A 27,822-nucleotide genomic window follows, 5' to 3' on the forward strand; every position below is an offset into this window, starting at 1 on the left:
TTCAACACTGTGCTGGAGGTCTTAGCCAAAGCAATTAGGCTAGAAAAAGAAATAGAGGGCATCCAAATTGGTAGGGAAGAAGTCAAGGTATTTGAAAATGATATGGTCTTATACACAGAAAACCCCAAAGAATCCACAAGAAAACTACTGGAACTAATAGAAGATTTCAGCCAAGTGTCCGGATACAAGATAAATATACAAAAATCAGTTGGATTCCTTTACACCAACAAAGAAAACCTCTAAGAGGAAATCACCAAATCAATACCATTTACAGTAGACCCCAGGAAGATAAAATACTTAGGAATAAATCTAACCAGAGATGTAAAAGATCTATACAATGAAAACTACAAGACACTACCGCAAGAAACCAAAAGAGACCTGCATAAGTGGAAAAACAACCTTGCTCATGGATAAGAAGACTCAACATTGTGAAAATGTCAGTTCTACCCAAAGCGATCTACAGATACAATGCAATCCCGATCCAAATTCCACCAGCATTTTTTATTGAGATGGAGAAACGAATCACCAACTTCATATGGAAAGGGAAGAGGCCCCAGATAAGTAAAGCATTACTCCAGAAGAAGAACAAGGAGGCCTCACACTACCTGATTTTAGAACCTATTATACCACCACGGTAGTCAAAACAGCCTGGTACTTATGCAACAACAGATACATAGACCAATGGAACAGAATTGAGAATCCAGACATTAATTCATCCACCTACGAGCAGCTGATATTTGACAAAGGCCCAAAGTCCGTTAATTGGGGAAAAGACAGCCTCTTTAACAGATGGTGCTGGCATAACTGGATATCCATCTGCAAAAAACTGAAACAAGACTCATGCTTCACACCACGCACAAAAACTAACTCAAAATGGATCAAAGACTTAAATATAAAATTGAAAATGATAAAGGTCATGGAAGAAAAAATAGGGACGCTAGGAGCCTTAATACGTGGCATAAACACAATACGAACCATAAGTAAGAATGCAGAAGCACCAGAAAAAAGACAGATAAATGGGAGCTCCTAAAAATCAAACACTTATACTCGTCAAAAGACTTCACCAAAAGAGTAAAGACAACCTACAGACTTGGGAAAAAAATTTTGGCTTCGACAAATCCAGTCAGCGTCTGATCTCTAAAATCTGCAAGATACTGCAAAACCTCAACAACAAAAAGACAAATAACCCAATTAAAAAATGGGCAAAGGATATGAACAGGCACTTCGCCAAAGGTTTTCAGGAGGCTAACAGACATATGAAGAAATGCTCACAATCATCAGCCATTAGAGAAATGCAGATCAAAACTACAATGAGATATCATGTCACCCCAACAAGGCCAGCATTAATGCAGAAAACACAAAATGAGTTGTATCTTTCTAATGGCTAATGACACTGAGCATCTTTTCATGTGTTCAGTGGCCATTTGAATGTCCTCTTTGGTGAAACCAAACCAACCAAACCCGTTGCCATTGAGTCGATTCCAACTCATAGTGACCCCATAGGACAGAGTAGAACTGCCCCATATGGTTTCCAAGGAGCGCCTGGTGGAATCGAACTGCTGACCTTTTGGTTAGCAGCCATAGCTCCAGCCATAGCTCGTAACCACTACGCCACCAGGGTTTCCCTTTGGTGAAATGTCTGGTAAAATCTTTTGCCTGTTTTATGATTGGGTTATTTGTCTTTTTGTTAAGTTGTTGAAGTTTTATGTATATTTTGGTCATTAGATTCTTGTTGGATATATGGTTTCTGAAGATATTCTCCCAGTTGGTAGCTTATCTTTTCACTTTGTTGGTATAGTCTTTGTTGAACAAAAATTTTTCATTTTTATGCGGTCTCTCTTATTTATTTTGTCTTTTGCTGTTTGTGCTTTTGTTATATTAGATAATCCATTGTCGAAAGCTAGGTATGACAACGTTGCCCCTGCTTATTCTAAGAATTCTGAGTTTCTTTCTTGATGCAATGTGCCTGAAAAAACCTGAAGGCCTCTTTTGTTATTATGGAAACCCAGATTTGACTCTGCTGCGGTTGCTAATTGTGTATCCAGGGTCAAAATACATACATTAAAGTTTAGAAGTAATATTTATGTATGTCTGAGTCTGCCTCCTGCACTAACTGGGACTAGCACAGTGCCTGAAGTAGGCCGTCTCATTCAACAAGTAGGCAGGTTTGAGCATATTAATGAAGTCCTGGTGGCGTGGTGGTTAAAGTGCTCAGTTACTAACTGGAAGGTCGGCCAGCTGAAAGATGTGGCAATCGACTTCTGTAAAGATTTACAGCCTTGGAAACCCTATGGGCAGTTCTGTTCTGTCCTACTGGGTCGCTATGTGTTGGAATCCACTCGACAGAAGTGGGTTTGGTGTTTGGTTTTGCGCATCTTATGTCTAGGATGGTCTTGGGGCTGGGAGCTCAGTGCCTGTTCAACATGGAAAAGAATAAAGAGTTGAAGAGCATGGCCTTTGGCACCAGACTGGTCTGGGTTTAAGGCCCAGTTCAGTTACATAACCTGGAGCAAGTTACCCAACCATTGAACTGCTGCTCATTCATCTGTAAAACAGGGTTTTAAAGGTCTGTCTTGTAGGATTGTTATAGAAGATAAACGAGAGAGAGGTGTAAAGTGCCTGCAGGCACCCGGTAAATGCTCATTCCTGTTGTAGGAGGAGTGTCTAGTGGGCCCTCTTCCTGCTCTTTAGAAGAGCTGACTCTAACTTGCTTGTGTTGCGTGGCAGCCACTTGGCATCTCCATGTAGCCTCTGTATGTGGCCCCTAGTTTTTCATTCCTTCAGAGCTGTGGGGTGTCCCTGGGTGACACAAACAGTTAAGTATTTGGCTGCTAACTGAAAAGTTGTAAGTCCACCTGGAGGTGCCTTGGAAGAAAGTCCTAGCAATCTGCTTCCAAAGATCAGCCATTGAAAACCCTATAGAGCACATTTCTACTCTGACACACATGGGGTCACCATGAGTCAGAGTCAGCATGATGGCAACTGTCTTTGTTTTATTTAAAGAGCTATGGGAGTCGTCAGATTGTGCTAGAGAAAGAAGAAACAGTACAGCTAAAACGGTTTGATGAGCCAGGTTTGATTCTCGTCGGTTTCAAGCCCTTGATCATGCTGAAGAAGCACCACTACCTGAGGCCCCCCCTGTTTGTGTACCCTGAGGAGTCCGTGGTGAACGGTGAGTGCCGAGACGAGGGCTAAACGAGTGCCTCTGACCCAGAACGCAATTTGTGGAACAGTGTTTCCCAAGTGGGTGCTACTTGGAAATTGTTGCAGGACAGGTGGATGGGGTGTTTGGAAATGTTCGATGTGCAAATAAATTTGGGAAAAACTGGACTAACCAAAGTTGAAGAGGTTTCTTCAGGACCTTTAATTTGTGTATGTCCAGGAGGGGCATATGGAATTTAGCTTTCTTTCCCCCAGATTTATTTCCTATGGAATTCTTTCTTTGAGGCATCAGATAGAGGATAAACACATGCACACACCCACAACCAGCTTCTTCCCTCGTGTTGGCATTTAAAGATGATGTGAACTCGGCCGCTGTGCTGATTTGTGCTGTCCAGACCTATTTTCCTCTGCGCTCTAGCTAACGAACGCCCTGAATCTGACCTGACTGGTTTTCACAAGGAGTCAGGGCTCATGTCATTAGCCTAATGTCAGTAGAAAGTAAACGGTCACTAATAGTTCGCACTCCTGCATGGAGTGGTTGAGGCTTCCAAACCTCTTATTCCATTCCTTTCTCTTCCTTTCTAGGCTTCCCTCCACCCACTTTCCCCTCAGCTCTGGGTCCATCACCCCTTGTCTATTGTAGACTCTTTTAAGAAAATGGAAAAGAAATTGTAGACTTACAACATGGGTTAAGAGGGAGGAGAGGAGGCGACATCTTTAGGATGCAGACTGCTGGGACCTTTGTTTTCCAGGGAGCACAGCCCTGTTCAGTGCTCTACTCACCAAATGTCTGGAGAAGGAGGTGATGGCAGTGTGCAGATACACACCCCGCCACAACAGCCCCCCTTATTTTGTGACATTGGTGCCACAGGAAGAGGAGCTGGATGACCAGAAAGTTCAGGTGACTCCCCCAGGTATGTGGAAGAGAGATTTTCAGGGGTTCTGAACCTTGTCCAAGCTTTGGGATCACTCAGACCTATTGAGTGGGGCCTGGGAAGTGGGTATTTTTAAGGTTTCACAGGTGAATTCGCTGCACAGCCAGGTAGGGCCGTCAAATACGGTTGTGCAGTGCACAACATGCACAACCATACGAGGCAGCTTTGCAGCCAGGGTTGAGCGCTGACTCTTAGGGACTGTTTCCAGGTTACTGGCCCAAGTTCTTGGGGCCTCACTCCCAACACCTCCTTTCCAAAAACCATAGTTCAGCATCCTTGTGATGTTTAATGTTTGGTTCATCACCTGTATATGCCAAGGCAATGGAGAGACTGGGTTTTGAGGTCAGACTTCACTGTGTATGTGAAAGCTTTCTTTTGTTTCAGGCCCATCCCTGCCACTTATTAGCTTGCCAGCTTGGGCAAGTCATTTAATCCTTCTGTTTACATCCCTTATCTGCAAAAACAGGAATACGGGAACACCCTTCTCTCAGGTTGTTTTGCATTTGAAATAATTTAAATGTACATGTGCCTAGCACAGAGTATTCAACAGCTGGTACTTTTCCTTCTTCCTTTAGCCATGCTCATAAAACTTTATAAAGTAACTCTCAATATAATATATTGAAAAAAGTGACACTTTCTGGTCATCAGAGTACTCAGGAGTAGGTTTGTATGTCAGTTACTAAGTTACTGTCTCTCAGCTCCAGATTCACGCTGCTGTTCTCTGTGCTGCTGGGGCTGGGACCAGAGTCCCAGTTTTGCCTTTGCTGGCTGTTAGGCTCTGTCAGTAGGAGGTGCTAGAGGCAGACTATAAGGCAGAGGAGAGATAGAGACTTGCCACTTCTTGTTTGCCTACAGCTTCTGTCAGCATTGTGGGTTCCAGTCTTCAGATGTTTCAGCACTCTGGAACCAGCCAGTAACTGGAACAAGATAACGCTTTCCTCTTCACTTTGAGCTTGTGGTGGAGGATCTGGGAGCAAAGGAGAGAGGCTGGAGTTATCAGAGGAGGGCCCGTTGGAGCTGGGGCTTACTCTCTGAGGAGGGGGCAGAGGTATCATCCAGCTGGCTCAGGATGTATCAGAAAAGCTGGAGACTGGAACCCGCTGCCGTTGCCGAACAAAGGGCCTGTGCTGGAGCCATACTGACAGAACAGTCAGCATACAGGACGGAGTACATCCCTTCTTTCCTTCCCCTGCCTTCCAGTCTCCTCTGGAGATTCCGGAGGGACTCTGTTAGGCAGAAGCTAACAGGAGGCAGCTGGTAAAGGAGGAATGGAGTTTTTAGGGACCCAGCCCCAGCACCACAGGGCATAGACGGGTGAATTTGGAGCTGAGAAAGAAATGACAACTTAATAAGTGACACACTTCTTTAAATCAAATCTTAGAAAACTCTTATCTCTCTACTTCAGGCTTTCAGCTCATCTTCCTACCCTATGCCGATGATAAACGGAAGGTGCCCTTTACTGAAAAAGTCTTGGCAAACCCAGAGCAGGTGGACAAGATGAAGGCTATTGTTCAGAAGCTCCGCTTCAGTTACAGGTGAGTACTGGGTCAGTCTGAGGCTTTCTTCTGGACTGCCTCCTACCTTGAAAGTCTTTTTAAAAAGTCAAGTTAGGCATAGACCAACAGAATGTAATTTTATTCCTTTTGATTAACAAGCGATTATTACTCTGACAGATATAGTGGGTGGAAGCTCTTGTTATATTGAAGACTGTAGGATTGTGCTACATGCTTTCAGCTCAGTGACCTGTTGTGCTGGGCGTAAAAATTGGGATTCGTGAGTTGAGAACGTTCAAAACAGCAGCAGTAAAGGGGCACTTAGTCTGCCTTCTCCTTGGTTATGTTTGTTGTCACGGAGTGAGCAAAGGTAAATGAATCCACAGTAAATTGTTACAGGTTTAAGGGAGTGATCATATGACACAAATCATTCCCTCTCAGAGCCTGCAAAATGTGATTCCAAATGTCGTTTGCTTTTTACCTTCCACCGTTTGTCTTGGGCTATTCCCTATACCTCTGGGCAACGCGACACCTCCCCACCCCCCAAGTATAGCCTCCTGGTGTACCAGGTAATGGAAGATCTAGCTTCATTAAGAGTTTTACCATGTGCCAGACACTTCTAGGTACAATGCCAACATGGTCATTTATTCTTCGTAAGTACCCATCTTCCAGATAAGAAAACTGAAGCTTCAAGGAGTGAGGCATCTTGCACAAACTCAGCCAGCTGGAAACAGATTAAGCCAGGATTCAAATCTAGGTCTATCTGACTCTAGATTCATACTCTTTTTACTCCCATGCTGCCACTGGGTATGGGAAGAAAGAGTACTCAGGCCCAGCATCCTCCCCATTCCCCACCATTCCTCCTCCCTCTTTTCTCTGCACTTACATGGCCCTAACTCCTCCATTTCTGTCTCTGCCCATAACTTCCAGTGACAGGTGGGCAGGTATTGTTTTGCTTTTAAATTAACTTAGATTTCTAGCATCAGACAATTAACTGAAAATTGGAAAGACAAGATTCCCAACCGTTTGACTTGGGGTGTTTTTTGTAGCTGACCTTGGATCTGTTTTACTTCAGTTGGGTTTATTTAATTTTATTTTTAAAGTGTTTAAATTTTATTTACTATTTTTTTTTAATAGACTTACTTTTTGAACAATTTTAGGTTAATAGAAAAATCATGCAGAAAAACAGCAGAGAGTTCCCATGTACCTCCTTTCCCCTCTGCATGCTGTTTTTCCTGTTAACATCTTACATTGTTGTTAGGTGCCACCAAGTCGATTCCGACTCGTAGGGACCCCATGTACAACAGAATGAAACACTGCCCGGTTCTGCACCATCCTTACAATCAGTGTTATGCTTGAGCCCATTGTTGCAGCCACTGTGTCAGTCGATCTTGTTGAGGGTCTTCCTCTTTTTCATTGACCCTCTACTTTACCAAGCATGCTGTCCTTCTCCAGGGACTGATCCCTCCTGATAACATGTCCAAAGTATGTGAGACGAAGTCTTGCCATCCTTGCTTCTAAGGAGCATTCTGGCTGTACTTCTTCCAAGACAGATTTGTTAGTCTTGCATTAGTGAGGTACATTTGCTACAACTGATGAACCAATACTGATACATTATTATTAACTAAAGTCCATTTTCATTATAGTTCACTTTTTGTGTTGTATAGTCCTATGGGTTTTGATAAATGCATGATGTCATCTGCCCACCATTACAGTATCATACAGAATGGTTTCACTGCCCTAAAAATACTCTGTGCTCCACCAGTTCACCCCACCTCCCTGCAACCACCGATCTGTTTACTGTCCCTATAGTTGCCTTTTCCAGAATGGCATATAGTTGGAATCACACAGTATGTAGCCTTTTCAGACTGGCTTCTTTCATTTAGCAATATGCATTTAAGGTTCCTCTGTGTCTTTTTGTGGCTTGATAGCTCATTTCTTTTGTTTTTTTTTTTAATTATTTGATTTTTGTTGTCATTGAGAATATACACAGCAAAACCTATACCGCTTCAGCAGTTTCTACGTGGACAATTCAGTGACATTGATTACATTCTTCGAGTTGTGTAACCCTTATTTTCTGGGTTGTTCCTTCCCCATTGACATAACCTCACGGCCCCCTAAGGTTCCTGTATCATCTTTTGTGTTGTGGTTATCAGCTTGATCCCAGATAGATAGATCTTAAAAGAGCATAATGCTCAAGGCAGACATTCTTTACTAGTTAAGCTATTGTTTGGTTTTAAGAAGACTTCAGGAGATATTTTTGGTTTAAGATTTAAAGATTATCTCAGGATAATAGTTTTAGGGGTTCATCTAGTCTCTGTGGCTTAGAAAATCCAGATTCCTGAGAATTTTAGATTCTGTTCAGCATTTACCCCCTTTTGGTTAGGATTCTTCTATGGAATCTTTGATCAAAATGTTCAATAATGGTAGTCGGGCACCATCCAGTTCTTCTGGTCTCATGGCAAAGGATGCAGTTGTTCATGGATGCAATTAGCCACACATTCCATTTCCTTCTATTCCTGACTCTTCTTCCTCTGTTGCTCTAGTACAGTAGAGACTAATTGTTCTGCCTTGTATGGCTGCTTGCAAGCTATTAAGACCCCAAGCACTACTCAATAAACTAGGAGGTAGAAAAGAAGCACTAAACACATTATTAGACCAGTTAACTGGGATGTCCCATGAAACATGACCCTAGACCTCCAAACCAAGGAACCAAATTCCATGAGGTGTTTGGTTGTACATAAGAAGCCTCAGCCCTCAGTAGCTACTCTTTTTTTTTTTTTTGTCATTGTAAATATATCTATTACACAACTTTGGCCAATTCAACTTTTTAGAGGTGTACAACTTATTGACAGCAATGCAATTGGCTCTGCAACCTTATCCTTTATCAGTGTGATGTTTGCCCACTTTTTATTACTGGATAATAATCCATTTTATGGATATATCACAGTTTGTTTATCCATTCACCTATTAAAGAACATCTTGGTTGCTTCCAGTTTTTGGTAATTGTGAATAGTGCTGCTATAAGCATTCGTGTGCAAGACTGATTGGTTGATTGCTTTTTTAACAGGAGTGATAGCTTTGAGAACCCAGTGCTGCAGCAACACTTCAGGAACCTGGAGGCCTTAGCTTTGGATTTGATGGAGCCCGAACAAGCAGTAGATCTGACGTGTAAGAAGGTTTTGACTGAGTTGAGAGGAGTTCTTTTCAGGGAGGCCTTATTGATTTCACCCTGGAATGGTAATGGGGATACATAACCTAGCACTCTCCATAGATGCAATCTAATCCTCTAGACCATCCCCTGTCAGAGAGACTCTCTAGGCCAGTTTAGGCTGCTTGGGAAAGGGTTTGCTGGCGGGGCTGCAGTGAGACGAGGAGCAAGTGTTAGCCTTCTGAAGTCTGCCTTTGAATTAGGCCAGTTCATGAGGACGTGTTGGTAAAAGTTTACATGAAATTTACTGAGTGCTCACTGTCTGCCAGATGCTTTTGTCCCACGTGGTGACTAATTTAACTCTCATAGCTCTGAGGTAGGGGCTCATATTGCCCCTCTCTTAAGAAGAACAGGGTACAGAGAGGGCAGTGATTTGCCCAGGGTACTAAGCTAGTAAATGGTGGATCTAGGTTAGGAATCCAGTGAGTCCAGCCCTTGCTCTGAACCATGATGCTCACTGCTCCTTTTTCAGACTCTGTGCCCAGACCCGAGAAAACCCACTTCATTACCCAACATCAGGGAGACTTGCCTGGCTTCTGAGGCTGAGGCTCTCCAACCTGCTCAGGTCGCCTTCCCAATTGCTAGTCTCTTATGTATTTCATAGGAGGATCCATGAAGTTTAGCGATGGAAGTAAGTTTCCACTGGGAAACAGATTGGATTTTAGGAAGCCTCTTGACAAGTTAAAAAGATCAAACAGTTGATCTGGCCTTCTCAGATGTTTCTTCTCATTCACCCTTGCAGCATTCATTCATTCAACACAGTTCTTAAATCCCACACTCTGAAGTGATAATTCAGGCGCCCTGGTGGCACAACGGTTAGGGTGCTCAGCTGCTAACCAGAAGGTCAGTGGTTCGAACCCATCAGCTGCCTGTGGGAGAAAAGACCTGGAGATCTGCTCCCATAAAAATTATAGCCTAGAAAACCCTATCGGGCAGTTGTACTCAGTTCTGTAGGGTCGCTATGAGTCGGAATCAACTCAACGGCATACAACAAAAAAGTGATGATTAGTAAAACTAGAAAGAACATTGATGAAAACTTATCCTTTCTACTGCTCCTGCCTTCTGTCTTATACTCTTTCAGTTATTACTCTGCACAGCTATCCGGGTGATCTTCCTAAAATGCCCATCTGAGCGTGTTGCTCCATTGCTTATAGCTCTTCAAAGTTTCCCCACTAGTTACGGTTTAGGTGGCACTGAGGTTATGTTGGAAACCCTGGTGACGTAGTGGTTAAGAGTTTGGCTGCTAACCAAAAGGTCAGCAGTTTGAATCCACCAGGTGCTCCTTGGAAACCCTGTGGGGCAGTTCTGCTCTGTCCTAGAGGGTCACTATGAGTCGGAATCAGCTCGACGGCAGCAGGTTTGTTTTGTTTTTGTACTTTAGACGAAGGTTAACAGAACAAACCAGCTTCTCATTAAACAGTTAGTACACATATTGTTTTGTGACATTGGTTAACAACCCCATGACATGTCAACACTCTTCCTTCTCGACCTTGGGCTCCCTATTACCAGCGTTCCTGTCCCCTCCTGCCTTCTAGTCCTTGCCCCCGGGCTGGTGTGCCCCTTTAGTCTCGTTTTGTTTTATGGGGCTATCTAATCTGACAGGGTGAACCTCAGGAGTGACTTCATTACTGAGCTAAAAGGGTGTCCGGGGGACATACTCTCGGGGTTTCTCCAGTCTCTGTCAGGCCAGTAAGTCTGGTCTTTATTTGTGAGTTAGAATTTTGTTCTACATTTTTCTCCAGCTCTGTCTGGGACCATCTGTTGTGATCCCTGTCAGAGCAGTTGGTGGTGGTAGCCGGGCACCATCTAGTTGTGCTGGACTCAGTCTGGTGGAGGCTGTGGTAGTTGTGGTCCGTCAGTCCTTTGGACTAATCTTTCCCTTGTGTCTTTAGTTTTCTTCATTCTCCCTTGCTCCCAGTGGCGTGAGACCAGTGGAGTATCTTAGATGGCCACTCACAAGCTTTTAAGACCCCAGACGCTACTTACCAAAGTAGAATGTAGAACATTTTCTTTATAAGCTGTGTTATGCTAACTGAGCTAGATGTTCCCTGAGACCATGGCCCCTGGCCCTCAGCCCAGCAATTCGGTCCCTCAGGGAGTTTGGATGTGTCTATGGAGCTTACATGACCTTGCTTTGTATAAGTTATGTTGGCTTCCCCAGTATTTTGGTTTTTTTTTTTTTTAGGTTACGTTAATGGTGGTGGAATAAATCAGAAAAAGATAGTGACAATGGTCGAACAACATGAAGATTGTAATCAAGGCCACTGATTGTACATGTAAAAATTATTAAATTGGCAATGTTTTGTTATGTATATTTTTACCACAGTAACAAATGACAGTGTCCCCACTGCTCTGAGGATGAGGTCTAATCCTCAGCAGGTGTTGAAGGCTTCCCTGACCTCGCCCCACCAGCCTTCCAGCCTCCTTGGGTGGTCCTGCCCTCCTCACAAGCAGGACCTCAAACTACACGTTACCTGCTGTTGTTCACGTAGTGTCTAGCTTGGTGGTTAAGGACTCAGGCTTTGGAGACGACTTGAATCCCAGTGAGATGCTGTTATCCTATGTCGATTTGAATCCTGGCCTTCTCCTGCTTGGAGCAGCATCTGCCCAGGCTTTGCCGCAGAAGTCCTTCCTGCCCCTTCCACGCTCATGTGCCCTCTACACCCCTTCTCTCACGGCACTGCCCCACTCTGTTGGGTTTATGCTTTTACCCACCTAGACTGTAAGCCCACTGAGAGCACGGACTCTGACTTAACTCTTGCTTGAATCCCCAGAGCCTAGGCCAGACTCTACATCCCAGCTCCACCACTTACCGGCTGCTTAACCTTGGGCTAGTCATTTAACCCCATTGCTTTCCTTCCCTGTAAAACAGGGAGACCGATTTACCTACTCCATAGGGTTGTTAGGATTAAACAAAATCATCAGTTTAAAGCATTTAGAATAGTGCCTGGCTGTAGTAAGTGCTCAGTAAATGTGATTGTTAGAGGTGCTCGGTGAATGTTAGAAAGACTTTATTGAATGTTCTTGTGGTCAGACCAGCTGCTTCCTTGCCAGTCCTTCCCCCGGCCTCCTCCAGCCAAGCAGTTAGGTACCCTCTTCTCTGCTTCCAGTAAAGTCCCTGGAACTGGACAGGAAGCCAGGGCTCATGACTCACCCGGTCACTCTTGTGCTTTGATTTTCTAGTGCCCAAGGTTGAAGCAATGGATAAAAGACTGGGCTCCCTGGTGGATGAGTTTAAGGAGCTGGTCTACCCACCAGATTACAATCCCCAGGGAAAAACTACCAAGCGAAAACAAGGTGAGGAGCTGGGTGTGGACATCAAGGGGGTTAGTTTAAAAAGTTGCCTTTATGGTCTTACCACAAAGGATGATTTCCTTTTATAAATTACTCTGCATATACACAGACACACACGCACACACATTTCAGCACAAATGGCATCGTATTCACGTTATTGTCTAGCTTGTTCTTGTGTTACTTAGCTGCATATGTCGAACAGTTTTTATCTCCACACTTACACATTGACCTCATTAAGAAATAAGGCTGGAGTGCTCTGTTGAGTGGGTGTGGCCTGTACTGATGGGTGTGCGGTGGGGAACAACCACTGTGTATGTGTCAGGAGATCCTTAGGGTGGCTGCCGAGCAGTGGGATTGCTGGGTCAAGGAACAGATTGCCAGACTGGCTCCGAGAAAGCGGTAAGAGTTTACACTCTAGCCAAGAAGGGATGACAGCACTTCCCTCTTCTCTCACCAGTCCTGGACTTTGTATACATTTTTAAATTTTTTCACAAAAATGATAGAGGGAAAATTATATCTTGTTTTGATTTGCAATTTTCCACTTATAAGATGTAGCTTTGACATATATATGTGTATATATGTGTTTTATAATTTATTTTTTGTTGAGAATGACATTTATGTATTTTTATATTTTTCTTCTGTGAAATTCCCATTAATGGCCTTTATCCATTTTTTTCTGTTGGAGTGTTCTGTTTCTTGTTGCTGAACCCATACTGTGACTGTTATTCTTCTCAGGAAAGCACTTGTGTGTTCCTCATCATTTTGGAATACTAGTTCTGGCTTAGGTTGTAATCTTTTTGGCTGTCTTTGGTCAAATAAAGACACATTTGGGCCTTCGTTGCCTGACAGATTTGTGAGCAAACGGAGCTGTAAGAGGTTAGCCTGGTGGTCATGGTGCTTTCCTCCTTTCGCGTCGGAAGTGACTCCCACGGCACCCTGTGTATAGTGCCGTCACAGCTCTTCACACCCTGTACACGATTTAGTGATTTACTAGTGTAGCTCGCTCAGCCTGCACATTCCTGTTGCCTAGCACAGTGCCCAGGTACATACACACATACTCAGGTGTTCTGTGTGAAGGAGGGGAGAGGGAAAGGGGAGAGTGGGGAGGGAAGGGAGGGAGGGAGGAGAGAAGGGAGGGAGGGAGGAAGGGAGGGAAGGGGCAGGGAAGTGTGGGGAGGAAGAAATGACTTGCTCACCCAGAGCAAGCAAAGTTTTGGGTAAACTGATAGCATTCATACTACTTACTAACTCCCTCCTAGGTGTGTTACATTTGTGGTTTTACACTTCAGTGATGCTGCCTTATCAACACACCTCTCTTCCCACGGTGTTCTAGGCAGGTGCCATAGCTCTGTGGCAGAGGTTAACTGCAGCCCAGATCATGTGGGTGCCCCATGCAGGGCAGCTGGAATGCCTCTGGTAGCATGACAGTCACTCCTCCTGACCTTTTCCCCTAGATGATGAAGATTCTAGAAACAAAAGGCCCAAGGTGGAGGTATCTGAAGAGGAGCTGAAGGCCCACGTCAACAAGGGCACATTGGGTAAGCTCACTGTGCCCATGCTGAAGGAAGCCTGCAGGGTGTATGGGCTGAAGGGTGGGATGAAGAAGCAGGAGCTGTTGGACGCACTCACCAGGCACTTCCAGGAGGGCTGACCAGGCCGCACCCCCAGCCACCCTTCCACACTGTACCTGGGCATCCTGGGTTGTTCTCATTAGTGGAAAAGTGTTTCTCCTGAACCAGGAAGAGTGTGCCTGACAGAAGCCCAGGGGCTTTGTTATGGGACTTTCTGTTGCTATGGAGACAGTGTAGCCCTTCACTTTGCTGTGCCTTACTCTCCTGTCTGAATAAAGAGCCCTTACTTTGTACTACATGCGGTTCTTTAGTGTGAAAGAGAAAGATGTGTTTGCTTTGCATCCAAAGATCACTTGCCATTGGCTCTTAGCCTAATATTCTCTCCCATTGGGAACACATTATCACAGTGGAAACAAACATAAACAGGGGTGGGTGTGTGTGACAATCAAGGACAGGTGAACGTATTTCAAGATTATCTTCTCCTGACCCTCTGTCCTCCTACCTGTTTTCTTCTAAATGTGTCATGTTAAGGTCTAAAAATCAAATTTCAGAAGCAGTAAGAATGCAGCATTCTAATTCTGGTGCCATTTGCTTCATGAATAAACAGCAACCCCCCATCCCATCTTGTGTCCCTCTTATGTCACATTCAAGTATATGGAAATATACTACATACATTTTCTATTGCCTTGAGAATTTGAGTTCCAGTGTAAGAGTGCGGTGTAATGAATTACTTAATATGGCCCTTCTAGCCATAGTCTTTGTGACTTACAAACAATTATTGAGTAGGACCATGCAAATAAGGTATATGGAACCCTAACGAAGGGATCGGTCAGTTTTGCCATCCTGCTAGGCTTAAAATGAGCCGTTCTAGAGGCAGGAGAGGATCTCTACCACCAGCGAGAAAGAAGAGCCAGCATCCTTTGGACCCGGGATTCCTGTGCTGAGAAGACAGACAGAGGGCTGTAACACCAAAGACGGCAAGAAACGGTGGCAGAGAAATGGTGGCAGCAGGGGAAAGAGACTGGCAGGACATGGGCGGTAGGCTTCCCAGCCCGTGGAGTGAGACAGCTGAGCGCCTTCAGGCAGGGTCTTAACTAGCGGAGTGGGGTGCCTTGGGGCATCTGTTGGCAGAGCTAAAAGCTTTGTAACACTTGCCCCAGCAGTGCAGAGGTCAAGGGGCCAGAGAGAGTTTTACCTGCAGGCAGAGCTGAGAAGAGGCTGTCCTGATTGGAAGAACTGTATCCTGAGCGTTCCTGAACCTGAATTGTAACCAGTTACTTTCCTAATAAACCCTGTAATTGTGAGTATTGTCTGTGAGTTCTGTGTGGCCATTGCAATGAATTATCAAACTCAGCAGAGAAATAGAGAGTGCCAGGGGAGGGACAGGTGGTGTCAGAATTGGTAAAGATGGCGGAGAGAGTATGTCTGACCTCAGCCTCATAGGAGTCAGCCTTGGGCTTTTGATCTTGATTCTCCTTCCCCCTTGTGAAGTTAGAGAAGGTTAGGTGACTCTGCCACACCATTTTTACAAAGACAAATGAAAAATTACTTCCCCTTGTTTCTCAGAGGGGCTGTAGGGAGTTCAAGATGAGGAATGACCCTAGTATTGAAAAGGAAGAGGAGTGGAATGTCTTTGCCTTGTGTTCTTTGTCCCCTTCACTCCCCTATCCTCCCTGTCACTTCCCTGCTGATTCTGCTGCTGCTTTTGAAGATGAGCCTGAGGGAAGGAGGGAAAGCATCAGGAAGGGCTTGTGTCCTCTGAGGATGACTGGAGATACAGGGTTTGTAGGTCCTTGTCTTTCAGAAACCCAGGACTACAGTGAACACCTCATAGGGAGGAGAGTGTCCCATCCCATTGCCATTAATTCCAACTCTAGCGACCCTATAGGATAGAGTAGAACTGCCCCATATGGTTTCCAAGGCTGTAATCTTTACAGAAGCTGACTGCCACATCATTCTGCCACAGAGCAGCTGGTGGGTTTGAACTGCCGACCTTTCAGTTAGCAGCTGTTCACTTAACTATGGTGCCACCAGGGCTCCTGAAGGTGTTGTGAGGTGCTGTCAGGTCGGTTCTGACTCATAGTGACCACATGCACAACAGAATGAAACACTGCCCGGTACTAGTGGGGAAAGGTGCCTCGGGAAAGCTAGAGTGGAGCTGAGGTACTTTAGCACAGGGCCCTGGGGTGCTGACAAAAACACTCCTGCTGTCAAGGGGGCTGGTGACCATTAGGTGGGGATTCCTGTTTCCCTTATGTCCAAAATAAACTCCCCTGTCTGGAGGTTGTCTGAGTCTTGGATCCTTACCACTGGAAGCGCTTTATTAGGACAGCCTCATTTCCCACTTTCCGCCGTATGATGCTCTGCCTCAGCCTCAGACCTGAGCTCCGTGTCCATAGCTCTGCTGTGTGTCCCAGGACAAACTACTGAACCACTCTGCAAGCCAGTTTCCTTACCCCGTCATGGATTGAATGGTGTTTCCCAAAAATATGTCAACTTGGCTAGGTCATGATTCCCAGTATTATATGATTGTCTACCATTTTGTCATCTGATGTGATTTCCCTATGTGTTGTAAATCCTATCACTATTATGTTAGTGAGATGGTTTATGGCAGTTATGTTGATGAGATCTACAAGATTAGATAAAGAGTCTTAAGCCAATCTCTTGAGATATGAAAGAGAGAAGAGAGAGCAGAGAGACATGGGGACATCATACCACCAAGAAAGCAGTGCTGGGAGCACAGTGTGTCCTTTGGACCTGAGGTTCCTGCACAGAGAAGCTCCTAGGCCAAGGGAAGATTGATGGCACGGACCTTCCTCCAGAGGCGACAGAGAAAGCCTTCCCCTGAAGCTGACACCCTGAATTTGGACTTGTAGCCCACTAGACTGTGAAAGAATAAATTTCTCTTTGTTAAAGCCATCCACTTGTGGTATTTCTGTTATAGCAGCACTAGATAACCAAGACAGTTGCTATGAGTTGGAATCGACTTAACAACAACAGACATCTTTCTGGCATTATCTGCTTTCAACCAAGATCCATCTCACATCAGCAGTGATACCTCTTGTTCCACATCCTCTTCTGAATCTGGTTTGAATTTCTGGTATTTCCTTGTCGATGTACTGCTGCAATCGTTTTTATCTTCACCAAAATTTTACTTGCATGTGGCATTAATGATATTGTTTGATAATTTCTACATTCTGTTGGATCACCTTTTTTTGTAATGGGCACAAATATGGATCTCTTCCTGTCAAGTTGGCCAGGTAGCTGTGTTCCAAATTTCTTGGCATAGACAAGTGAGCACTCCAGCGTTGCATCCATTTGTTAAAATATCTCAGTTGGCGTTCAATTACTTGGGCTTTGTTTTTTGCCAATACCTTCAGTGCAGCTTGGACTTCTTCCTTTATTACATTGGTCCTTGATCATTTGCTACCTCCTGAAATGGCTGAAAGTCAACCAATTCTTTTTGGTACAGTGACTGTGTATTACTTCCATCTTCTTATGCTTCCTGTGTTGTTCAATATTTTGCCCATCCAAAAATCCATTGCTGTCGAGTCAATTCTGACTCATAGCAATTGTGTAGGATAGAGTAGAACTGCCCAATAGGGTTTCCAAGGAGCAGCTGGTGGATTTGAACTGCTGACCTTTTGCTTAGCAGCCAAGCTCTTAACCACTGCGCTGCTAGGGCTCCATTTTGGCCATAGAATCCTTCAATATTACAACTAGAGGCTAGACTCACCCAGAGGCACCTGGGAAGACAGGCCTGGTGATCTACTTACAAAAGGTCACAGCCTTGAAAATCCTATGGAGCAATTCTATTCCGTACACACAAGGTTGTCATGAGTCGGAATCAACTTGACAGCAAATAACAACAAATACTTAAGGAGCCACAGTAACTTTTCAGTCTTTCTGGTTTGAGCCCAAAGTGTCCCTGAATGTATAATAAATATTATAACTTTGACTGCATCATGTGTGAGAGCCAGCCCTAGATGGGATTTACTCCTGCGGTCTCATAGGCAACTGTGAGCATTTCAGATCAGCTTGTGGGCCCTGCCAGCACTTGCAGCATTCTTCATTGTCCTGCAGTTTTGACTTGACCATATTTAACTGCTATTTTGGCAAGACATCCTCACCCTTTTATCACCCCCCAACACACCTTAGTTATCTACTGCTGTGTTAACAAAGTAACCCCAAAACCATCGGTTTAAAACATTCTCTCTCACCATTTCTGTGGGTGAGGAATTTGGGAGGGGAGTGGCTGGGTGTTTCTGGCTTGAAGTCAATCATGAGGCTGCATTCAAGATGTTCACCAGGGCTGTGGTAACCTGAAGGCTGGACTGAGGCTGGTAGGTCCATGTGCTGGGAAGCTCGTGTCCATGGTTGGAAAGTTGGTGCTAGCTGTTAAGAGGCCTTAGGTCCTCTCCATAGAGCTTCATAACATGGCAGCTGATTTCTTCACCCATTGCCAGGGAGCAGTGAAGGCAGAGCTCCAATGTCCTTTATGAATCCTTGTAAGTCACGTCACTTCTGCCATACTATATGGGTCACACAGCCAGCTCTGAGGCAGTGTAGATGACTACACAAAGGCACGAATACCAGGAGGTCAGGACCATTGGAGGCTGGCTACCACAGGGCATCGTGGAGAATGTTGACTTCCCTTCCCATAGTCCAGTTTAATCTTTGTCTGAAGAGTTGGCCTCGGGCATGGTTTTAGTTTTGTCTAACATAGAGTCCAGGGGCCACATCTTCCGGGGTCCCTCCAGTCTCAAACCATTAAGTCTGGTCTTTTTACTAGAATTTGACTTCTACGCCCCACTTTTCTCCTGCTCCGTCAGGAACTCTGTTGTTTCCTGTCAGGGCATTCACTGCTGGTAGCTGGGCACCATCTAGTTCTGGTTTTGTGCTGATGGAGTCTCTGGTTTATGTGGCCCTTTCTGTCTCTTGGCCGCCCCATGTCTTGGGGCTCTACTGGGTGGCCCTAGTTTCTATTTAGACAGGGGTTGGATCTCATAAATCCCCCACCACCAATTTTTTCAGTCTTTTGAATTATAAAGATACATATACAAAAGAACATACAACTAAAGTAAGCTGGGGAGGGAGCGGGGATGACACTGGAAGTCAGCTGGAACAATAAAGACTAGCCCAGTAGACACAGAACAAGCCTTACTTAGCATGTCAGGGTGCTTTCTGAGGTCCCCTCAGGTATGTTTCAAGGTACTTACCCTCAGATAAAAAGAAGAGAGGCAGGTGGCTTTGGTCACTGCCGCCACCTCCCAAGTCTCCCCACCTTCAAGCATGTGCCCAGGGTTACTAGGAGCCATAATTCTATAGCAGCAGGTTTTAACTTGGGGTGAGTTTACATGCTAGGGAACATCTGGCCATGTCTGGAGACATTTTGGTTGTCAAAACTAGGTGGATACTACTGGCATCCAATGGGTAGAGGCCAGGGATGCTGCTGAACATTCTACAATGCACAGGACAGTCCCCTACAACAAAGAATTATCCAGCCCAAACTGCTGAAGTTGAGAAACCGTGTTCTAGATTGACAGCCCTTCCCATGTTGCCAGCTTTACCTGATAGAAAACATACGAAACAACAGATGTAACCTGGAACAGAATGCAACATTCCAATGACTAAGCCTGTATAAAACAAGACATTCTGAACTGCCACACCAGAAATCCCCTGGTGGAATGTGCTGGCTTTTCCAGCCTCTTGGTGAAAAAAGTTTTGAGAAGCTATAACCTCTCTAGTTGCACTATTTCTTCATTCAAGTATTAGCTGGACACCTACCAAGAATCAGGCCCTGCCACACTGGTTGTTTAAACTGGAATATGAATATATTCTTTATTAGAATGTTCGTAAGAATGAATGATACATTAGCACTGTCCCTCTGATGTAGGAGGCTACATCTGACCCACGTTGTAGCAGGAAGCAGAGGTGAGGGTTCTCGGAGTCAGCACAAAGTGTCCACTGAAGAAATCCTCATTTGCCAGAGGAGGAGGTTTCCTTGGATTCCATCATCTCCGCTGCAGGCTCCAGCCATTCCCAGAATCCTTCTTTCCAGCACTAGCTGACCCTCTTCCCTTGCTACTCTTGACTCCTTCAAGACCTAGGTCGACTTCCCACATCTCCCTCACCCAGCTGCCTCTGACCCTTGCGGCACGTCCCTTTGGTATGCTGCTGCCCCGCCACCCTCTGGGGATAGAACATATCACATCACTAAAGCAAACAGCAGGGGTGCACTAGTAACTGACGCTTGCAAATAAGCCTAAGAACCTCATCAGACACAAGCTTCCTCAAATGACCCATACTCCCCTAGAGCAAAGGAAAGCCCTGGATCATTAACATTTATGGAATGGTTGTGTGTGCCAGGAACAAGGGATGCAAAGTGGACAGTGTTTACTTCGGTCACACCCTGCTGTAAGCCCGCACACAGGAGGTAACCAGAAGTTAGCAGATGGAAGCTGGAACCAGATCTCTGCCTTGGCTCCCTCAGGCTTCTCCTGGCCCTTCCCTGCCTTTGAACATGGCCACCATGCTGCTGCTTCCTCCACTGGGTATTAGTTCATTGTTAAAAGGCAGTATAAGGAGATGGCAGAAGAAGAAGAGAGAAAAGGAAAAACAAAAAAAGCCCGTAAAACAAAACAATAAAAAAATCCAGAAACCATCCGGGACTACGATATCTTTTAACAATTACGAAGTAGCTGAAAACACTATACACTAACACAACCTATGACACACAACCCTGGGGAGGAGTCAGTGGGCAGAGTGGCAGAGGCCGCAGGCTTAGACTAGGAGCCTCTCGATGGACTGCTGAATGGACTGGATCTGCTGCTTCAGCTGTGAGCCTTCCTTGATGGTGACAGAGCAGGCAATGACAGGCCTGGACACACCGCAGGCCCGCCCCAGGGCCTGCTTGGAGCGCACAAACACATAGGGCACGTTCTTGTCTTCGCACAGCAGAGGGAGATGCAGGATGATCTCCAGCGGCTCGGCGTCTGCGGCCATCACGATGAACTCGGAGATGCCTCTGTTGAGGGTTTTGGTGGCTGTGGAGAAAACAGGAGATGAGACCAACAGGTAACGTGGGGCTTGGGATAGTGAGCGGGACAGCCACAATGAAGCGATTTCCAGGGAAAAGAAAAACTAGTTCAAGAAAACTGGGCAAAACCCCCTAGCACAAGCAATTCTAGGTTCTGGAGTTGCCCTAGGAAGCGGTAAGGGATTCCAACACCAATTAGTCACTCAAATCCTACACCAGACCCATCAGTTCTATGTTCAAAACACATCCTGAATCTGACCACTTTCCTCTGCTGCCACATGTGTTCAAGTCACCACCATCCCCCACCCAGCCGACTGCAACAGCTTCCACACAGGCCCCTGCAGCACCAGGCAGTGCAGTCAGCGCTTCTCAAACTAACTGTGGTCAAGGATCAGGGCTTACCCGCTCAATCTGCAGTGGAGCAATACTTCTAGAAAGCTCACACCGCAGGATATTTACCACGCAAGTTCAACAATACCCCACAGCACTGTTTCACCTGCTTACTCTTGATTGCTTCCCTCTCCCTGCTTAGAAAAACTCTGAACATTTAATAAATATTAGTTTTCTTAAAACAAAACAAAACAAACCACCACCAAGGACCAAAGTGCTGGTCCATGGACCACACTGCACAGTGCTGGAGCGGTGGTTAAGAGCAGACTCCAGAGCCAGACTGCCCAAGTTCACATACTAGCTCCCACTCTCATTAGATGTCTAACCTCCCCCAGTGGCATCATCTGTAAAGTGGAAACAATATTTCTACCTAATAGGATTCTTAAAACGATTAAACACTAACAATAATGCCTGGCATATAGTAAGTGCGAAGTATATGTTAGTTTTGTTGATATTACTACAGTTTATTCTCCACATGGAGTGATTCTTTCATTAAGGGTAAGTCAAATCATGTCAATCTTCCTGCTCAAAATCCTTCCAGTGGTTTCCCATTCCACTTAGAGAATAGTGTAAATTGCTCTAACAATGGCCTCCAAGGTCTCATGTGACCTGGCTCCTAGTTACCTCTCATTCCCTCACCGGCTCCAGTGACACCAGCCTCTCTACTATTCCTCAAGCAAGTCAAGCTTGCCTTTGCAAGCCTAAAAATGCCCCAACACTCTCAGGTATTCAATTCTCTGCCCAAACTGCACCTCCTTAGAAAGACCTTCCCTGAATACTCCATTTGAAAAGATCCCACCAGTCATTTCCACCCCCTTAACCTTAGTCATTCTGAGGACTAAGGCATGCCTGACCCAAGCCATGGTATTTTCAATCACCTCATATGCATGAGAAAGCTGGACAATGAATAAGGAAGACTGAAGAAGAACTGATGCTTTGAACTGTAGTGTTAATGAAGAATACTGAATATACCACGGACTTGCAGGAGAATGAACACATCTGTTTTGGAAGAAGTATAGCCAGAATGCTCCTCAGAAGTGAGGATGGCAAGACTGTCTCACATACTTTGGACATGTTATCAGGAGAAACCAGTCCCTGGAGAGAAGGACATTATGCTTGGCAGAGGGTCAGTGAAAGTGAGGAAGACCCTCAACAAGATGAACTGCCACAGTGGCTGCAACCGTAGGCTCAAACATAGCAACGATAGTGAGGATGGCACAGGACCAGGCAGTGTTTCGTTCTGTTCTGTTTTACATAGGGTTGCTATGAGTTGGAACCATCTTAATGGCACCTAACAACAACAACCACAGAAAACTACTTGTCATTGGTTAGAATGAGAATATGCTGCATTATCTCTGAGCAGAAGTACTATTATAGAGTTAGTTTACTAAAAAAAAATTACTTAAAAAAAAAAACACCAAAAGGGGATGTTTCTGATCAATGAGATTCATGAATGTAAAGTTCCCTGTGTATCAGAGATATTCAAAAACACTACTACCTTTTTCCTTCTATGGTTCTAGGAAGATCACAAAGTTAATACACACAATCTCTATAACTGATTTTCATGGTTTAGCAAAAAAGCAAAAGGAAAACAAAAACAGAGAGAAAAAGAAGTAAATGTGGCAAAATGTTAACAATTGGTGGATCTAAAAAAAATTCTTAGCTCACCAACCTTTACATCCAATGACAAAATGCTGTCCTTAAGTCCTCCAACTGGCCAAAGTCAGGAGTATCCAGTCTTCCCTCCAAACTGGAACTCTAGACCGCAGACAGAGAGCCTACTAACGCTCCCACGGGCCCACCCTCTGGTGCTCCTTACCCTCATTGGCTCCTTTACGAAGCTGCTTGTAGTTGCAGGACTGCTGAACCAGGTCTAGTAGCTTCTTGGTGAGGTGGGCATCTGCGAGGGGATAGGCTTTCGGATTTACATCTGCCTCCGTCTAGGGGGGAAATCAAAGCATCAGTCAAGATGAACCAGAAGTTGTTCCAGACAAGTTACAAAATACTTTAACTAGCCAACACTTGAGACACAGTGGCCAGCTTTCCTGCCAACACACACGCTGAACACCAGCCTGTCCATTCCCCCGCTTAGAAAAATGAAATATTTAAAATTAGGGTCTTAAAAAAAACAAAAAACACTAAGTTAGCAATTATTTAGTCTAATAATGTACAGTAAAGCTCATGTCCATTTATTTGTCTCTCTTAGCCTAATGCCTGGTAACACTACAGCAAATGGATTCTAAACAGGGTTCCCATAGTCGGCATCCATTTGAGTCACATGGGGTAATCTTTAAGTTTGGATTTCTAATTTTATGGAATCAAAATTAAAGTAAAAGGTACAGTAAACATAGCACCAAGTTCTCTCTATTCTCCATTCCATATTCATATCTCCCTGTGTTTTCAGTGAGAACCATTTCCCAACACATAATTTCTGAACCACAAAATTGGTTTCAGAATTCAGAATTGTTATACCAATACTACTTCTACTAACAACAAACTCACCAAAGTCAAATTTCTTTTTGTTCTTACTAAAGTCACATACAGTACTATGTTCAGAGCTATTCAGATTAACTTTTTCCTTGTGGTTATCAATCTGATACACAATTTAAAAAAACCCAGTTGCCATCAAGTTGATTCTGACTCATGGTAACCCCATGTGTATCACAGTAGAACTGTGCTTTCCATAGGATTTTCAGTGGCTGATTTTTTGGAAGTAGATAGATCATCAGGACTTTCTTCTAAGGCACCTCTGGGTGGTAGACTCGAACTGCCAATCTTTCCTTTCAGTTAGCAACTGGGTGTGTTAACCTAGGGTTTCTTTTATTTCTACTTGTGTTCAATTTGCTTTTTTTTTTTAAAAATAATACTTTAGCTGGAATCACACAACATGTAGCCTCAAATATATAAAACATCTACACAGTTTAAAAGTCGTAACTATGCTAGTAAATCAACTGTTTTGAAAACTGCTAAAGTTAAACAAGCACTTATCCTGCCTTTCCTATACAGACTGTATCACCAGGTAAACAAATAGATGACTAGTTTCTCTTGACCATTATTCCACCTAATAAATAAAGGAATGGTATAATTAAATACCACCATCTTGGGACTCATAATCAGTTGATGGATCCAGACATTGATTAACAGCTACTAACACCACAGAAGACAAGTAGACACCACATGATCATAGTCCATGAAGAACAAACACCAAGGATCAGGTAGTCTTAAAAGAAAAGAATCTGATCGAGCCTTTATAGTCAACTTTCAACTTAGAGGAAACAGAGAAGATGAAAAAACATGTTAACCAACACTCCAAACATGGTACTGTGCTAAACTCTATAGGACAAAGGACCATGTTTCTTCAGCAAATAGTTTGTACAGAAAAAAAAAAGGGAAACCTATAAGTTCAGACATATGAAGTATTCTAATACTAAATATTTGATGTTAAGGAATTTTTAAATTTTGGGGTGTTATAAGACAGTGGTTACGTTAAAAATTCTTTTTTTTTTAGATGTATACCAAAATCTTTATGGATCAAATGACACACCATTGGGATTTGTTTCCAAATAATCCATGTTGGAAGTGAACTGGGTGGGTGGCCTATTCCATTCCTTCCACCTCACTCCCACCTGTCCAGTTGTCTATTTTCATTTGTCCTTCCTGTGCTTCTTGTTACAAAAATATATACCTATGTATATATATGGAGAGAGCCCTGGTGGCGCAGTGGTTAAGAGATCGTCTGCTAACCTAAAGGTCGGTAGTTCAAATCCACTAGCTGCTCCTTGGAAACCCTATGGGGCAGTTTTACTCTGTCCTATAGGGTCGCTATTTTACTCTGTCCTATAGGGTCGCTAAGAGATGGCATCAACTCGACCGCAATGGTTTTTTTTTAAAAATATGTACAGACATGCACACATACATATAAATATTCTAGGTGCAGTTTCCATATGGCCATTGCATGTGTAAGCGGTTGGTCTGCGGTGATCCTGTGTAACCCTGGGATGGGAGCCTGGACTGGGCACAGGGCACTGCAGTTCTCGGAGATGATCCGTAGGTGACTGCCCAGTGGGAGCACTCACCATAGCATCTGCTTGGTGAAGTCCGGATACTGCAAGGACGCATATATGCCCCACCACTCAGGTAGGCGGAAATGACGTACTAGTGATGCCAGAGGATGCGCCATCACAGGGCCAGACTGCACGAGACACCTGGTCTCCTTCCCAACACACTGCACTGGGTGAACCAGTTATGGTCCCTGGATGCTAGGGAAGAACTAAGTGAGGGCTGGAGTTCCCGGAAGAAGTGCCTCACTGGAGTGGGAAAGAAAACCCTCCATATTTTAAGTTCTTTGCTCTCCTGCATAGCTTTTTGGACCCCTGCTGGTGCAGTGGTTAAGAGCTCTGCTGCTAACCAAAAGGTCAGCCGTTTGAGCCCACCAGTCGCTACTTGGAAACCATATGGGGCAGTTCTACTCTGTCCTATAGGGTCGCTATGAGTTGGAATCGACTTGAGGCAATGGCTTTGGTGTTTTGGGTTACATAGCTTTTAGAATCAGCTTCTCAAGGTCACTCCCCTCCACCCTCCCCCAAAAAAAAAAAAAAGTCTGCTGGGATTGATTTATAGGTTTGATGCAATCTCAATTTGGGGAAACATCTTTAGGATACAGAATCTGTCACTCCATTAAAATAGATTTATTTAGCTCTTTAGTGTTTTTAAATAAAGCTTTATAATTTTCTCCACAAAGGTTTAATTATCTTTTTAGATTTATTCTTAGATACTTCGCACTTTAAGTTAAGGAAATTCACTAAGAATTTTTTCCTTTATGATGAATTGGTGGTGAATTTTTATCAGATTTTTTTGCACTGACTCAGATGAATAAGATTTTTCTCCTTTAATCTGCTAATGTAGCCAATTTCAGGTACAGACTTTCTAATATTAAGCCATATTGCATTCCTGAGATAAAACCAACTTAATCAAATAAAGTTTTCTTTTTTTAATTTCATTTTGCTGGATCCCTCAGCTAAGGGGTATAAAATTTCTTTTTGGGGTAACAAAAAACTCTAAGATTATAACGATGTTTGTACAACTCTGTAAATATACATAAACTGTATACTGTAAGTGGGTAAACTTTATGATATGTAAATTATCCCAATAAAACTTAAAAAAAACAACAACAACTTAGGCGCAGAGTTTTTATCATGTTGAATTTTTTTACTTAATTTCCTTTACTATTCAGTTTTTCTCTTGAATTGGTTTTGGTATGCTATTTTTTCAGGTACTTGTTCATTTTATCTAAGTTTCTATATTTACAGCATAAAGATTGTTCATAATATCCTTTTCTTTGTCTTCTTCATGTCTGTTACTGCCTATTTGTATGTTTTCTCTTCTTTTCTTGCTCAGTCTCACTGGAGAGAATTTTTCAAAGAATCCTGATTTTGTCCATTCTATAACAATAGGATTTATTTTCTATTTCAGTAATTTCTACGTTTGATTTTTCCTTTCCTTCTCTCTTTGGGGTTATTTTGTTCTCCTAGTTTCTTAGTCCTTTCCTCCCTAACATAAGCATTTAAAAGTCTAAATAACGCTTCAGCTGTACATGCTCTGGTATGTGATATTTTCATTATGGTTCAGTTCTGTTTTCAAATTTCCATTATGATTTATTTGATCCATGAGTTATTTATACCTTTATCTTCAAACACTAACTTTGTTATTTATTTCTAACTTATTTGCATTTTGGTTGAGAACATGGTCTGTATTACTATCAGTCTTTTAAAATGTGTTGCAACTTGCTTCATAACCTGTAAACCCATTGCTGTCCAGCTGATTCCGACTCACAGCGATAGAGCAGAATTGCCCCACAGGGTTTCCAAGGCTGTAAATCTTTACAGAAGCAGACTGCCACATCTTTCTCCCTAGGAGTGGATGATGGGTTCTAAGCGCCAACCTTTCAGTTAGCAGCTGAGTGCCTAACCACTGCGCCACCAGGGCTCCTGCATGAGCTACTAGGTGGCCAATTTTCATACATGTTCCTAGCATGAAAAGTGTCTTCTATAGTTGTTGCCTGCAGTGTTCATTTACTAGATTCCCTATGTCCACTAGATCAAGTTTATTCACAGTGTTGTTCAAATCCCCTATTTCATGTTTTGTCTGTGTGATCTATCGATTACACAATTAAAAAAAACCTGTATATTTGTCTATTTCTTCTTGTAATTATGTCAGTTTCACTTTATTTGTACTGTATTTTGTAGCCATCCTCTATATTTACTGATGCCTTTTGCCTTGAGATCTTTCTCTCTGTTACTTATACAGGCTACACTACACCTTATTTTTAATTAGCATCTATTTACATTCTTTTTATTTTCAACTTTTCTGTATTCTTATGCTTTAGATGCACCTCTTTTAAACAGCATATAGTTGGGTTTTTTTTAAATTTAAACTGACAGTCTGTCTTTTACTGTACGCATTTAGACTCTACATTTAGGTATTGATATGTTGGGTTCAAATCTTCCCTTTTGTGCTTTCTATTTGCCCCACCTATTCCATTTTTTTCTTTTTTTCCTTCCTCTGGAGTTATTATTTTTTCAATATTTCCCCCTCTACTGGTTTGGTATGTCTGAGAAATCACAGTGTATCTTTAAACTGATCAAAATCGAGTACCTTCGTCCTCCTCCCAAACCATAAAAGGACTCGACAGCACTTTAACTACACACACTCCTCATATATATATACA

At 43.6% G+C, this 27,822-nt stretch overlaps 2 protein-coding genes across 5 annotated transcripts in view; one reads left to right on the forward strand and one right to left on the reverse strand.

Moving 5' to 3' along the window:
- Positions 1–14,647, forward strand: part of XRCC6 (X-ray repair cross complementing 6) — a 42,943-nt gene extending 28,296 nt beyond the window's left edge. For 2 of the 4 annotated variants that reach the window (XM_004379969.2, XM_023734584.1), the window contains exons 8-13: positions 3,004–3,172; positions 3,915–4,076; positions 5,503–5,632; positions 8,661–8,761; positions 11,985–12,098; positions 13,550–13,971. In XM_004379969.2, the coding sequence (XP_004380026.1) occupies positions 3,004–3,172; positions 3,915–4,076; positions 5,503–5,632; positions 8,661–8,761; positions 11,985–12,098; positions 13,550–13,746 (873 nt within the window). In that variant the 3' untranslated portion in view covers positions 13,747–13,971. Of the gene's footprint in view, positions 1–3,003; positions 3,173–3,914; positions 4,077–5,502; positions 5,633–8,660; positions 8,762–11,984; positions 12,099–13,549; positions 13,972–14,516 lie in introns of those variants that run through there. The other 2 variants (XM_023734585.1, XM_023734586.1) reach the window with 2 other exon arrangements.
- A 4,834-nt stretch (positions 14,648–19,481) lies between these two features.
- Positions 19,482–27,822, reverse strand: part of SNU13 (small nuclear ribonucleoprotein 13) — a 10,046-nt gene continuing 1,705 nt past the window's right edge. Inside the window, exons 2-3 of the mRNA XM_004379971.2 lie at positions 22,915–23,035; positions 19,482–20,712 (exon numbers count right to left, since the gene is read on the reverse strand). Coding sequence (XP_004380028.1) covers positions 20,450–20,712; positions 22,915–23,035 — 384 coding nt within the window. The 3' untranslated portion in view covers positions 19,482–20,449. The remainder of the gene's footprint in view (positions 20,713–22,914; positions 23,036–27,822) is intronic.

The sequence above is a fragment of the Trichechus manatus genome, unplaced genomic scaffold, assembly GCF_000243295.1.
Source record: "Trichechus manatus latirostris isolate Lorelei unplaced genomic scaffold, TriManLat1.0 scaffold00069, whole genome shotgun sequence".
Taxonomy (NCBI): domain Eukaryota; kingdom Metazoa; phylum Chordata; class Mammalia; order Sirenia; family Trichechidae; genus Trichechus; species Trichechus manatus.